This window comes from Sinohyriopsis cumingii, chromosome 7 (genome assembly GCF_028554795.1).
Source record: "Sinohyriopsis cumingii isolate HCF-2022 chromosome 7, ASM2855479v2, whole genome shotgun sequence".
In the NCBI taxonomy this organism is placed as follows: domain Eukaryota; kingdom Metazoa; phylum Mollusca; class Bivalvia; order Unionida; family Unionidae; genus Sinohyriopsis; species Sinohyriopsis cumingii.
Genome location: NC_142967.1, coordinates 113,703,588 through 113,716,720, shown reverse-complemented (window position 1 = coordinate 113,716,720; position 13,133 = coordinate 113,703,588). Strand labels below are relative to the sequence as shown.

General features: G+C 33.9%; 1 protein-coding gene across 5 annotated transcripts in view; it reads right to left on the bottom strand.

The window, feature by feature from the left end:
- The window catches only part of LOC149795955 (uncharacterized), a 106,356-nt gene that overhangs the window by 30,015 nt on the left and 63,208 nt on the right, over positions 1 to 13,133 (bottom strand). For all 5 annotated transcript variants that reach the window (XM_089965877.1, XM_089965875.1, XM_089965879.1 and 2 more), the window contains one exon: positions 7,687 to 7,719. In XM_089965877.1, coding sequence (XP_089822003.1) covers positions 7,687 to 7,719 — 33 coding nt within the window. The remainder of the gene's footprint in view (positions 1 to 7,686; positions 7,720 to 13,133) is intronic.

Here is a 13,133-nt window from a genome sequence, read left to right as displayed (position 1 = left end):
TAACGTTTCTAATGAAACAGTACATATTTCATCCCAAACAATAATCCATGGAATATATTTGTCTCCCATTCATTCAGGAGTCCATTTAACTACCTTCCATTGAAAGAATTTATGATATGTGCATGATTTGATATTTCTTTCTCTCATTTCTCTTGTGATTCTGTGTGTGGGTGTTAATACTATTTCTGAACAACTGTTCAATAATATTGTTAATTACACGAGTTGTTTTACCAGAACCTCAAGGCCCATTGAGGTGAACTTTTACATCTAGCTACAGGATCAAATACAGATGGTGCAGATGACAATTTTGATATCTGATTTTTTTAGGCAATAAATACGCTTAATTTCAACGTCAGCAGATTCAGAATAATTGAGTATATTCTTATACACACAGTAACACAAGAAACAGTGAAAACAACAAGCTTTGAAAAAATACAATAATTTATTTCCCTGGAAAAAGTCTGGAAAAAAATATGAACTTATGGTTTTATAGAATCAAATCCAAAAATAATCCAAGAATAATCCACGAATAAAATTTTGAAGTCCTAATAACAAAATGTTCTACTGATTTCAAGTTTGAATCCCGACGAAGAATCCAAGATGGAAGATGATGACGTATGCTGCAATCTGTATTGTTTAAGTCTACAGTTCCTTGTAGAAACAAGAATTATCACTCATTAAACAAAACTGTACTTGTTCCACAATATTACATGAGCACACATATTTTCCAGAAAAATAACAGAATTGATCCTTTTGAATCCAAGTAATTTGAAATGACTCCAAACCAAGGAATTTGAAATGACTCCAAACAGCACAACATGCAACAGTTTAACAGCCCAGTTACTACTAAACTTAATTCTTCAAAATATCAGTTAAACTGTATTCTAAATGTGAACAAGGGGTCACATGATCATCTTCTAGAAGTTTATAGACAGCAAGTACCTGTTATAGGTCATGTACACCCAGTGTGACCGTGATGAAAACCAATCATTTTACTAAAAATATTGTTAACATCTTAAACCTGAAATCCCATCATAACCTTGACAACCAATCATTTTAAAATAAAATAGAACTTGTTTATGATGATTGCTACAAAATTTTGAAATGAGGTCAGGATTTAGATCAACACCTGGTGTTCGTAAACTAACAGTCAAGGTCAAACTATTTTCTGAAAAAGTATCACCTCTATTGAATAAAGTCACATTACAATATCATGTAATGAAAAATAAAAAAATTAAAAAACTGACAAACAATTAAACTGAAATAAATATATATTAAATCAGATATAACTAAATAAAATATACATAACAATATTTTCTTGTTTTTTTCTCCATTCACCCCATGAAGAATAAGTAGTTGTTCTAGCGATCCTGTATTCTTGTTGATATAAAATGAATCCGTAGCAACTCTTACAGCAAACTCAGAACCTTTATTTATCATCAATAATATGCGAACATTGAAGATCTTAAATGAGTAAACTGCGGTGACTCACAGTCAATATAACTCACTATTGTACCTAATTTTGTTCTGTCTGATAAATTTAAACTTATTTCTTTTCGTTGTATCAGCAATTATAAAATCTAGTTCAGCATCATCCATAATCAATCTTGTACAATGTCGTTTATGATCATATGATCCTCCTTGGGTGAATTTACCGATTATTTTTCTGCCAAGATCTTTTGTGATTTTATTTTCAAAATCAGTCATATCAGGATTTTCATCATCAGAATATTTCTTTTTGTTGTGGTAACCAAACTTCTTTCTGCAGACAATATTATATACTTGCTTCACCTACTGTTGACAAAATTTTTAAATCAAGCATATACCGTAATAATACTGTTCATGCCCACAATTTTTCTGAAAAGTGTTTGCCAAACCAGACATAACAAATCAGATGAAGATCTTCTGCAAACTTAAGTGACTCGATATAAGCGAATCCAGACAAAATCTGGTAATGGTCATTTATCCATAGTCATCTCGTGTGTGTGAAGTCCAAATCGCTCAAATTACATAGAAGACTCTCACATACCAAGAAAACGTCCCTGATAATATGCAACCATATCAACTGAAATAACATCTCTATAGTCATATCTAGTATTCCATAATCCACCGTGTAAGTATTCAACACAACTGTGTTATATTACTTGAAGAAAATCCAATCGTGTTGGTTTCCATAAATTTTTCTCTCAAGCAAAATGTGCAGTAACTGACGGAATGGTAAAACAGTTACTCAGTGAGTAACTGTTCATCATTGTCATCGGTATATTTCAACGCAAGACTTTTCATTTATTCATAGAGAGATTCTGTATGATAATTATCACCATTAAGCTGTACAAACTGATCGTAATTTCCATTATTGGAACTTTGAAATAACCATACTGATACAGGATTGTTCTTACTGATTTCGTTCATAAAATCAAATATATCTCCTTGGTAAAATTTAACAGTTCGATTCGTGGATATATTTTTACTGTATTAGTCCATGCATGCGCATTATGATCAATAATTTCAATCAAAGCTCCTTTCGATTTATATTTTGATTTGTATAAAATCTCTCCAGTTATTGTTCTTAATGTTACCAGAAATTTTAGTTTCTTTCCTAGCTCAGTGATGTCTCTGACAGACGCTCTGGTATCTTCATCTATTTCTCCCCACTTGTTTATTATTTTATGTCTACTATCCGTTAAACCATTTCCACATATCGTGTTTGTAAAATGTTCTGTTACTTGTTCGGCTACAATTTATTTTTGAAAATTTCATTGGTTTTAGATTATTAATGCTGGGTTTATCATTTATTGGATAAATTCCATAAATAACCACAGTTACAGGATACACTCTTTCATAATACATTTTGTCAATACCAGTCAACATCCCTGGTTTGGAATTGTTACTTAATATGGCAATTTTTTCATTATGAAGGACAGGGTCACATTTGTCACTGATATCCAAGTATTATTGCTTGTTTCTGCAAATACAATAAACTTTACTCTGAAAAAATATCATTCGATTGTCGACATAATAATCTTTGCCATTTGTTTGTCATTCGTTGTAGCATTGATTGACACCATCGGTGTTGCGCATTTTAAACAATGATCACACATGACATGCGAAATCTTTGTCAAATTCTTCCTTGGTGTCATGAATAGTATTAATCAAGCTTTTATTCGTTGGATCAACCAGAGCTCACATCGGTAAGTCAGGGGATATTCTGTCACGATTAAATTTATCTTTAGAAGGCTTAATTTTAATCATGGGATATATCTTATTCATATTATAATTAAAACAAATATATATTTAAATTGATATATTATATGTATATAATGGTTCAAACAAAGAATAAATGTAGGTGGCTTATGATAGGCTCTACAACTCCTTGTGACAAAGAGTGTGTAAACGAATTCTGCGGATATCATTTACAAAGTGTATGGAGAGGGAGTTTAGGACCTAAACCATGCTTGAAATGTGGTGTTGGGGTTAGAGGAAACACATAGTTGTGTGTGCAATGTGGTGGTAAAAAATACAGAGAGCTCAGAAGATATTATGATAAAAAATAACACTGGTAATAATGGCTAGATTATAATGTGAAAGATTATCTAGTTATATTATACATACATGGAGCAAAAAGAATTTGTGAGACATCCTATCATTAAGAATTACGAGGCATCTCATGATGGTGTTATCAGGCACTGTGGACTAAACAAAACAGTTGGAAATGTCACTAATACTGGTTATCTCATGATCAATACTAGGGGGAATAAGCATTATTTCAGTCACAGGTTCTTTTATGAGTGTTTTTGGGGGGTACTCGAAGACGGTCTTGTGATCAATCATATTAATAACCAGAAACTTGATAACTCTTTAGATAATTTGCGAGCCATTACACAAGCCAGAACAGCAGATTTGGAAATACTAGCAAACATTAAAAAATTGCAAGACTTGTTAAGTCTGTAAATACAAAAACTGGTGAAGAAACATTTCAATCAATGAATGCAGTTATTTTGATATTTGCCAGCACTCAGTAAAACATGTTGAAGATAATATTACTAGATCTGCTTTTTCGAAAAATATAAACAAAACACAATTTTTTATTATTGCTCAAGGGAGATAACTGTCGAGCTAAGATATCTCCCGTAGAGGAATTAAGTAGTGTTGCTATTAATATTATATTACCATTTATTTATTTATTTTTTTGTCATCATTCAGTAATTAATTACTTGTAACACAACAGTTTTTTATCATTCTGAGGTCTCTATCATTGGTGGCAAAACTTTTAAAAAATATATAACCCTTTACCTCACGCAAGCGCCTTTGGATGCCTCTCTTCCATTCACACGGTAGCGCCTTTTGACGCCTCTACTCCATTCACATGAAAGCATTTTTTGACGCCTCTACTCCATTGCTGTAAACATCAGCCATCTTAAGCGTGTTTTTGTAGCACCACTTTCAAGGAAAACAACCTTTTAAATACTACATTCATTTATATGACAATAGGGAATGGGATATACTAATCTGATCCACAAACACGAATATCTTTGCTCCACACCAAACACAAGTTCCAGTGATCGCAGCTATATCACTGTTTGTCTAAACTTGAGTTGGTTTTGCCATACATACATACATACACTGCACACAATATGAAGACATGTTCATTTAATAATACTGTATTATTCAATGGCATCACATAAAAGGAAATTCACAGATGCTTTCGGTAAAAACAAATATTTTTCCATTACTGACTTCTCTGCATAGACAACACCTAAACCATCTAAGCATGGTGATGGAACTGTGTTTCCAAACTTTGTGCGATATTCATTGGTCCAGCTGCATCAGCAAAAACTAACCTGTTGCTGAATATGGTTTTATGATGGCTAACATGGTATTGGCTGTATCTGATTGCGCCGCTGGCCACTGTGTGATGTTCTGTGTGCATGTGTGAGTGTGATTTGGATTATTAACGTAGCTCTTAACAATGTTTCAGTCATATCACTACGATGTCTGCTGTGTGGCAGTTTATGTCATGTCTAGCACTGGGGCATCATGCTGCAGACATGTGGCATGATGTCCCACCCAGTAACATTATCCTGACACTGGGCCGACCAGTCCTAACACTATCCTCTTAATGCTGCGCGCCAAGCGAGGCAGCTGTTAGTACCATTTTTGTAAGTCTTTGGTATGACCCAGCCGGGGATTGAACCCACGACCTCCTGCATCCGAGGTGGACGCTCTAATCACTAGACCACCAGAGCGGTTTATGATGTTCTGAAAGGCTTTCCAAAAGGGTTAAGTTATAAAAGACAGTTGAGATTATGTGGTAACACTATCATTGATTTCTTTTCCCCCATCAATGAACACTCATGGAATCAGTTTGTCCAGAAACAACACATCTGAAGTCATCAATGAGGCTGCATCAGGTTGTCAGCAGCTGCTCACCTTCAACATCATGAATAGAGACACATATCATGCAATGATGTATGAACTTGTTGATATATCCATGATGTACACAACATGGATAATAAGTTCTGAAACAAATGAGACAGTGTGAGTGTGCTATGCAAAATATATGCTGAGATGCAATAAATTGTAAATACAACCTAGTGTTACCTCGATGATTGCAATTCAGTCAATGAAATCAGAATTTAGTGTGACCTTTTCTGCATCAGTTCCCACTGAATCATGCATGCTTGAGATCACACTTGCATCACTACAAGTGTATTACAATTGACCTAATAGCTGATCACAACTGTTTGGTGGACTGCCCACAATGTTAGCAGCAGATAGTGGAACAACTTGGGGTATAGAAGAACTTCCTACATGAGCGTACGACATTATCTCAGTCAATGATAAGGACTGATGAAGAATTTCTGGGCTTACTGGCACGGACTCAAAATTTATATACTTGAAGAAGAGCCCATACTCAGCTCTGTTATGGCCATTGAATCTCCACAATATTTATTAACATTGGATAGTCATTGCTGAGAACAGTTCTTGGACGGCTGAACGATACTCGATACAATAAACAAATTTTGAGTGCAGGAATGGGAATGGATATCATATTGCACCTGACAGGATGCAGATCAATTTAAATTATGACGTGGTTAGTGGCAGTTATGAAATCAGGTCTGAAAAGACAGGCATAGTTGTTCAGGGTTATATTCTGTTTGAGTGGAACCAGGTGATTTGATATCTATTATACATGTGTATCTTGTATGTCATAATACTCAGTTGACATATTCATTTTACCCTTATGGATAAATACAGGCATATTGTAGATCTGCAGGGTGAAATATTGACAATGCAACTGTACATCAGAGATTGAATTGTCATTGAGATATAACAATCTCATTCATGGACACGTGAAACCCATGCACACTGCAAATGCGAGGAAACCCATTTACATGACATATTAAGGAACTGGACTTGGTGATGTTCATGGTTGTTCAAAAAAGTTCTCAGGGCTTTGACATCACTCGCTGTACCAATTGCCAAACAAGTTGCATTACAAGTCTTTGATAGTATCAAATGTGCTGCCTTTGTTATGTATATTTAATTTAAGTGTTTGTTAGTTTAAAATTTTCTTTTATTTCATTACATGATATTGTAATTAACATTGTATGCTGGACTTAACCTTGTCCAAAGCTGAGTTTATGTCTGCTTGGTCTGATTGACTCTTTTGCTCTGTTTTTTCATTTATATTTTTTAAATTTTAATTTTAGTTTACATCAACAACTAGTACATAGGTAAATTATTATCTATGTGTAACTTAATATCAAGATTATTATTCAGGTAAACAAGTAGTGGTAAATATGTTTATTTGGGTCAGGTTTTTGAAATTTCCTAAGTGAATTTTACAGGTTATTGTGTTGTAAGCAAATGTAGCACCTAAGATATGTGGTCTGCATTTGCATTGAGCTTTGTTTCAGATGAGATGTGGATTTTCATTGCACTTTATAGCAGGCATGTGCAATCACTGGCCTGTGGCCCACATAAAGTCTGTGACCTGGTTTTATTAACTTAATTACATCACATATCCAGCCTGCACCATGGAGGACATTATAATTTCTCTAAGCACCATATGAAGCTTTAATTTTCTGGGGAGTTGGTTAGTTAGCAGACCTTTAGCCAACTGTCTATACTTATTGGCATGGCTTTGGCAAAGTCAAAGAAGCTGGTGGTTTCCCTGATATAACCAGATTTAGGAATAGCATTTTTATTAAAGACTAAAAGCATTGTATATTTTAGTCAAAAGTCACTCAACACTTTGCCATTGCTGCTGATTAGTGAAAAAAAAACAACAGCTGCATTGTCATCTTTAAAAAAAGAGTACTGTAGATACTCATTTATAAGTCATCCTTTATAACTGAAAATCTGAATCATGCGAAGTAGGATTCTTATACACATGACATAAAAAAATTAAATATTTATGCATAATGTTGGAAATTTTGATGTTAGCAGCACATAAAAAAATGGTCATTTTAAATATTTGTATGTTTTCATGCCACTATTCTCACTGAGAAATGTATACTGTGTTTCCCCACTATAGCATATTATTTACCAAGTTACATGGAATCCTTACAAACACTGCAGGATTTTACTGTATTTACAGGATTATGCAACAAATGGAAGAAAAAGATATACAGAAAGCAAGACTGATCTCAGAGAGGCAACATATCAAATTCAACAACTTACCTGATGATGGGGCCACTGTGGTAGTTGCAATACCTGTAATAAGAAAGCAAAGGTTTGTTGCAGACAAATTTCCGAATGCAACAGCATCGATTAATATTTTTCCCATTCTAGAACAATATCAGAGTCAAAGTCACATGATACATTTAGCTGTGTCTACATGCAACAAACAACCACAGCAATGACACACACAGAAAATCAAGTTTTATTTAAATTAGTTGACAGATGTAGTCTCTGCTATTCACATTAATATCAACAAATATCATTTACTATAAGCCTGTCTAAGACCTTAATGATGTAAGCTTATCTATAACTGTTTTCTCCAAAATGATAGGGAACCACATCATAATTTTGTATATTTTGTTTTGCAGCAAAGCTAAGCAACTTATATGAACAAACACTGAAATTTGCTCAATCTGGCTGCACTCACAAATAGACCTTAATCCAAACAAAACACTAAGAAATAGATCACATGACAATTCTCTACCCAGGAACATGCCAAGTTCAGAAAACCGATGTGTCTTGTGATGGACTAATATCTCATATTCCTATCTAAACCAATGCAACACTAAGGAAATCAATGTGACATGTCAAAGTTTTAGAGGTGATTAACAAAATTTGCTGGGGCAACATTCTCTTGGTATTATCTTTGGGAGAAAACAAATGTCAAGTTTGAATGTGACATATATGTGGTGGCCAATGCAAAACAGATTCAATTCTACTGTATCTACTGTGAATTATTTTGTAAATGTACAATGGCCAGGCTCAAAAATATCCACTCAATGTTGTTTCTCTGATAAATATCAAATCCATTGTCAAATAGCAAAATTGCACAGGTTTAAAGTTTATAATTGTCGAGACTCTTTGCTATGAAGATTCAGCCAAAAATTCAATCAACCTTGATTACTGCAAATATTTCAATGGATTTGTTAAACTGTACAACCATATCTGCTCAAATACCTATTATTCCAATATACAGCAGTTTAGGAAATCTTTTATCAGTCAGTCAAGAAATGGCTACTTTTAAGTGGTTTTGGGTGCATTACATCCTCACTCCTGTATATCACCTGTAAAATGACACTAAAACTTAAGTACGCCTAGGTGACGTAGACATTTGGTTACTATGCTGGGAAGATGAACAGTAAACAATGGGGTAAAAAGACTTAGAGAGAATGCCATTCAAGTTTAACTAATAAATAAATAAAAATTGTATTTTAGAATATAAAATAATAAGCAGTAACAACATCACGATAATCTTCATGTTCAACAAATTCTAAAATTCTCAGTCAACATAAAAAAATTAAGTAGAGGAACTGAATTCCACTGATTAGGAATTTCCAATGGGCAATCACAGTAAAGTGTACTTCTCAACCACTGGAGAGGGGGCAGCACTGCTCCAAGTACATTGCCAGAAACCTGACTCTACATATTATCGAAAGACATCGATTGGAAATTAAACACGACATCAAAATATAGTTGTTTAACAATCTCCTAACTAAAAAATGAACTGAAGAAAAAAATGCATGGGTCTCTTGATGAAAGAAAGAACCAGTGGAAAGGTACGTATAGATCCTTTTTAATGTTGAGGTGCTTAGTGTTCAAAACACTGGAATGTGAATCACCTGGTTGTCAATGCAGAAAGTAATTATTTGAATCAGTACATTCAAGATTCTATCTTTAGTATGACTGAAATGGGTTTACATCCATGAAATAGGCTGAAAATGGGCTATTTTGCTTCAGCAACATTCAGAAAATGATATAAGAGGTGGAGTGTCTACAAAATTTCTTTATAACTTAATCGTCTCATTCGACCCATTTTCCAACACAAAAGAAAAGTGTATACATTTTGGATTTCCCACTGTAAAGCTTTATGGAATTATGTATTATCTTTTGAACTATTAAAATCTGTATTTGAAGTTATATTTTAAATCCTTTAATTCAGTGATTATCACTATAGTAAAATATATTTACTCTTTGTTTTTGCGAGTCTCAACCATTCATGACAAGGCTGATCAATGATGAAATCACCAACTAAGCAGGTCAAGAATGTGTGCAAGTATGAATGTGGGTTACATAAGCAAGCATGGAATTCATAGTACACTTGGCCTATAGAAAGTTGTAATGTGTGCTCTGGCATTTGATTGGTTCAATAAGATTTGAAGATCAGAACAGGATTTTTTATTTACAACTGTTTGAGTTATGTTGAAATAATAATTGTTGGAGAAATTATAAGGAATCTAGATTGTTTATTTGAAATGCAAATGAACACTATATAATGACCATATGAATCAAGTATTCCAATCTTGCAGTTATGCTACCATTCACAAGAGTCACTGCCAGAAAGTGATTTATTTGTTTGTATATGTCCAGGGTTTTTCCAAGATGAAATTACTTTTTTCAAGGTTCACATATGACCATTACAGAATGGAAATAAAGAACATTTTAGAGTACAAAACATGAATTTTCTAAATCAAAAGGTGTTTCTCTTTCAAGACTCTTCAAAAACATTGAAGTCAGAAAAGATGATCATGTACAAAACCTTACAAGGCATCACATGAAACAAGTTTGATTCCAATAAATTAGCATGTACAGTAATTCCAATGTACAGAATAAAAATTCTACCTTTACTTTGCTGCATTATGTTGCTAAGTGAGAACAACATAATGAACATAAATTATGTTTTTTTCCTTTCAAACCTTTAATTCTAAAGAATTCTATAGCAATATATATATATGCATCTCATAGAAAGTAACATTTCCTATTACAGTATAAAAAAATAAACACAAATAATTAGAATCTTGCCTTGTAACGAAAAGAGTTTAACCCTGAATTTATTTGTGCCAATAAAAACCCCAACAAGATTTTTTTAACAACCTAATCTCCTGAAGATGATCTGGTTAAAAATACATCATTTAAAAAACATTTTCAAAAGGATTGATTTAAATTATGACAAAAGACCTTAAAAATTATATACTGTTGTACAAACAAGGACGGAATTTTCTGTAAAATCAACTTGTCTTCTTGTAATTCCTTAAACCAGTCCCCAAACAGGTATTGACACAGGAGCTTGTATTGTTTTTTAATATATATAATACAATAGACAACAATTTCTCATTTCAGCTCCGAGATTAGACTACAAATTTGGCTTAAAATGACTATCAGTCCGTTTTTTAATCCAAGGTTTCTCTGAATATTCCCACTCCATTTTTCATATTTGGACATTTAGGTAGGGGTGTGGGGTAATTGCAACTGTATATGGTAGTTGCTTACCAGCAGGCATAGAAAATTTAAACTTTTGTTATATCGACTCATGCCTGCATGAAATCGATATGAAAATTATTTATTTTCTCAGAAATGGCAAGCATCAGAATTGTTATGTTGTTAATCAGCAGTCAAACAAGGTGAAACTATGGTGTAGATGAAACCTTACCAGTACTTGCCATTTGCATTACTAGTCACATGACTTTGCAAATCTCAAATGAGGACATCGGAGTCCAATAGTCACGTGATATCAAAAACAAACTCCTTTATAATGTTGTTGTACAGAAATTCAATTACATTAAATGAAAGTCGGATACTTTTTTTAAAAACCAGCAATCTGGCAAGTCTGATTTATCAAGAATAGATCACACGTCAACATGGTAGTCTTGTGATACAACAATACTCCAAAAGTTGTTCTCAGAATATATAAATATGGAGAATCTTGTGTTCTTTCATTTTTGCATTCTTATTACAACCAGTATACGACTTTTATTTAATATTTTATTTTTTTCTCTACAACATTTGAAAAGGTGGGTTGTTAGATTTTTTTACAGTACTCATGCGACTAGCAATGAAAATCATGAGCACCAGGTCACATTTCATCAATGACGTGGTTTTATCTTGTCTTTCAGCAGATTAAAGAAATAAAAATTTTAATACTCACAATTTCTGAGAAAATAAGTCATTTTCATATCGATGTCATGCATGTATCACTTTATCTAGAAACATTTAAAGTTTGCTAGGCCATCTAGTAAGCGGCTACGCTTTGCCACCACAATGATGGCCTCTTGTGATGCTAGATTGGTTTTAATATCTTCCATGTAAGGAAAGATACGGATACTGAACTGACTTTAAAAATAAAAGTCTACTAGGTGAATCTAATCCACTGGGCATTTGGATTTACATGGTATATATGTTCATTGCAAGCAACCAAATAATCCATATTGCGCCCTCCGAATATTCTGGCTAAAATCGATAAATTTAACTCATGATCAGTTTAGTTACAACTCAATTATGTGATTGTTTCGGGCGTCGAGTCGTGCTGGAAAATTCCTGGCTTTTTCTGACTTTTATCAATATTTGCGAAATTCCAGGGCTTTTCACAGTCGGGAAAAAATTATCATCTATCCCGACCTTTTCCTGATTTTCCAGTAGTGTGGGAACCCTGTTACAATTAGACCTCATGTTGTGGGACAATTTTTGAAGTCCCAAATGACCTGAATGTAAGGTATTCATGAGTGGGAATGAACACAACACACACTCATGTTAAAATGTAAAAGGTTCCAGTCTGTTCTTAGAGCCAGATGTCAACGAAAGCAGAATGAGACTCTCATCACGATTGGTTGCGACTATGACATCACATTGGGACACCAGAATTTTGATGGGTAGAAATTGTTCCAGATCTCCGTCACGGTACAAATGGCTAGGAGAGGTAAGGAGGGAAGGGACATTGCAGAAGGTGCAAGCACACAGAACCCTGAAATGCCAGCTCATACTTGATCAAATCTAGTCCAGTTATTTATAACGGACAATACTAAGATGCCAATAATGTGTTAGCCACCTGCGCAATTAATCAAATCAAATACAGTATTAAAAAAATCCTATTATCCTATACATAAGATTTTGCATACTAAGGGTACATAAGTATTCCAAAACTATCCTACTCGAATTTAGTCAAAGTGACTATTACGAATTTCCGTCAATATTAGGTTATAGGTTGTAATTTTGAATGGATGCCAAAGGATCAGATTTGCTGATTGGTTTTATCGAATTGGGATTCCAAGCCAAAATGGATTCCCTTAAAAAAAAGGCAATTTTGGAGCCCTAAAAATGACTTTTAGGTCAGCAGCCTGAAGGTTTTCCAGCGGTTCTCTTTATCCCATATCTCTGCCGCCGTGTTTGTTTCCTTTGGTATTGCCTCGAACCTGTACATTTGCGCTAACTCATGGGCATACTCTACTGGCATACTCTATGAGGGTGGTGAGAGGGTATTCCTGGAAGGCTGTGTAATAATGCTGAGAAAGGATGTTCTGTGAAAAAAACATTGTTGCGAGCTTAATGTTTTCTATTAGTCCTTAATGATTGCCAGGCTATATACTGCACTGAGCTAATACAGTTTTTAGCCTTTTTATGACTGGTTAAAGTTTCTTCCATTCCTAGTTTTTCATAGCATTGCACAATTTTTTGGT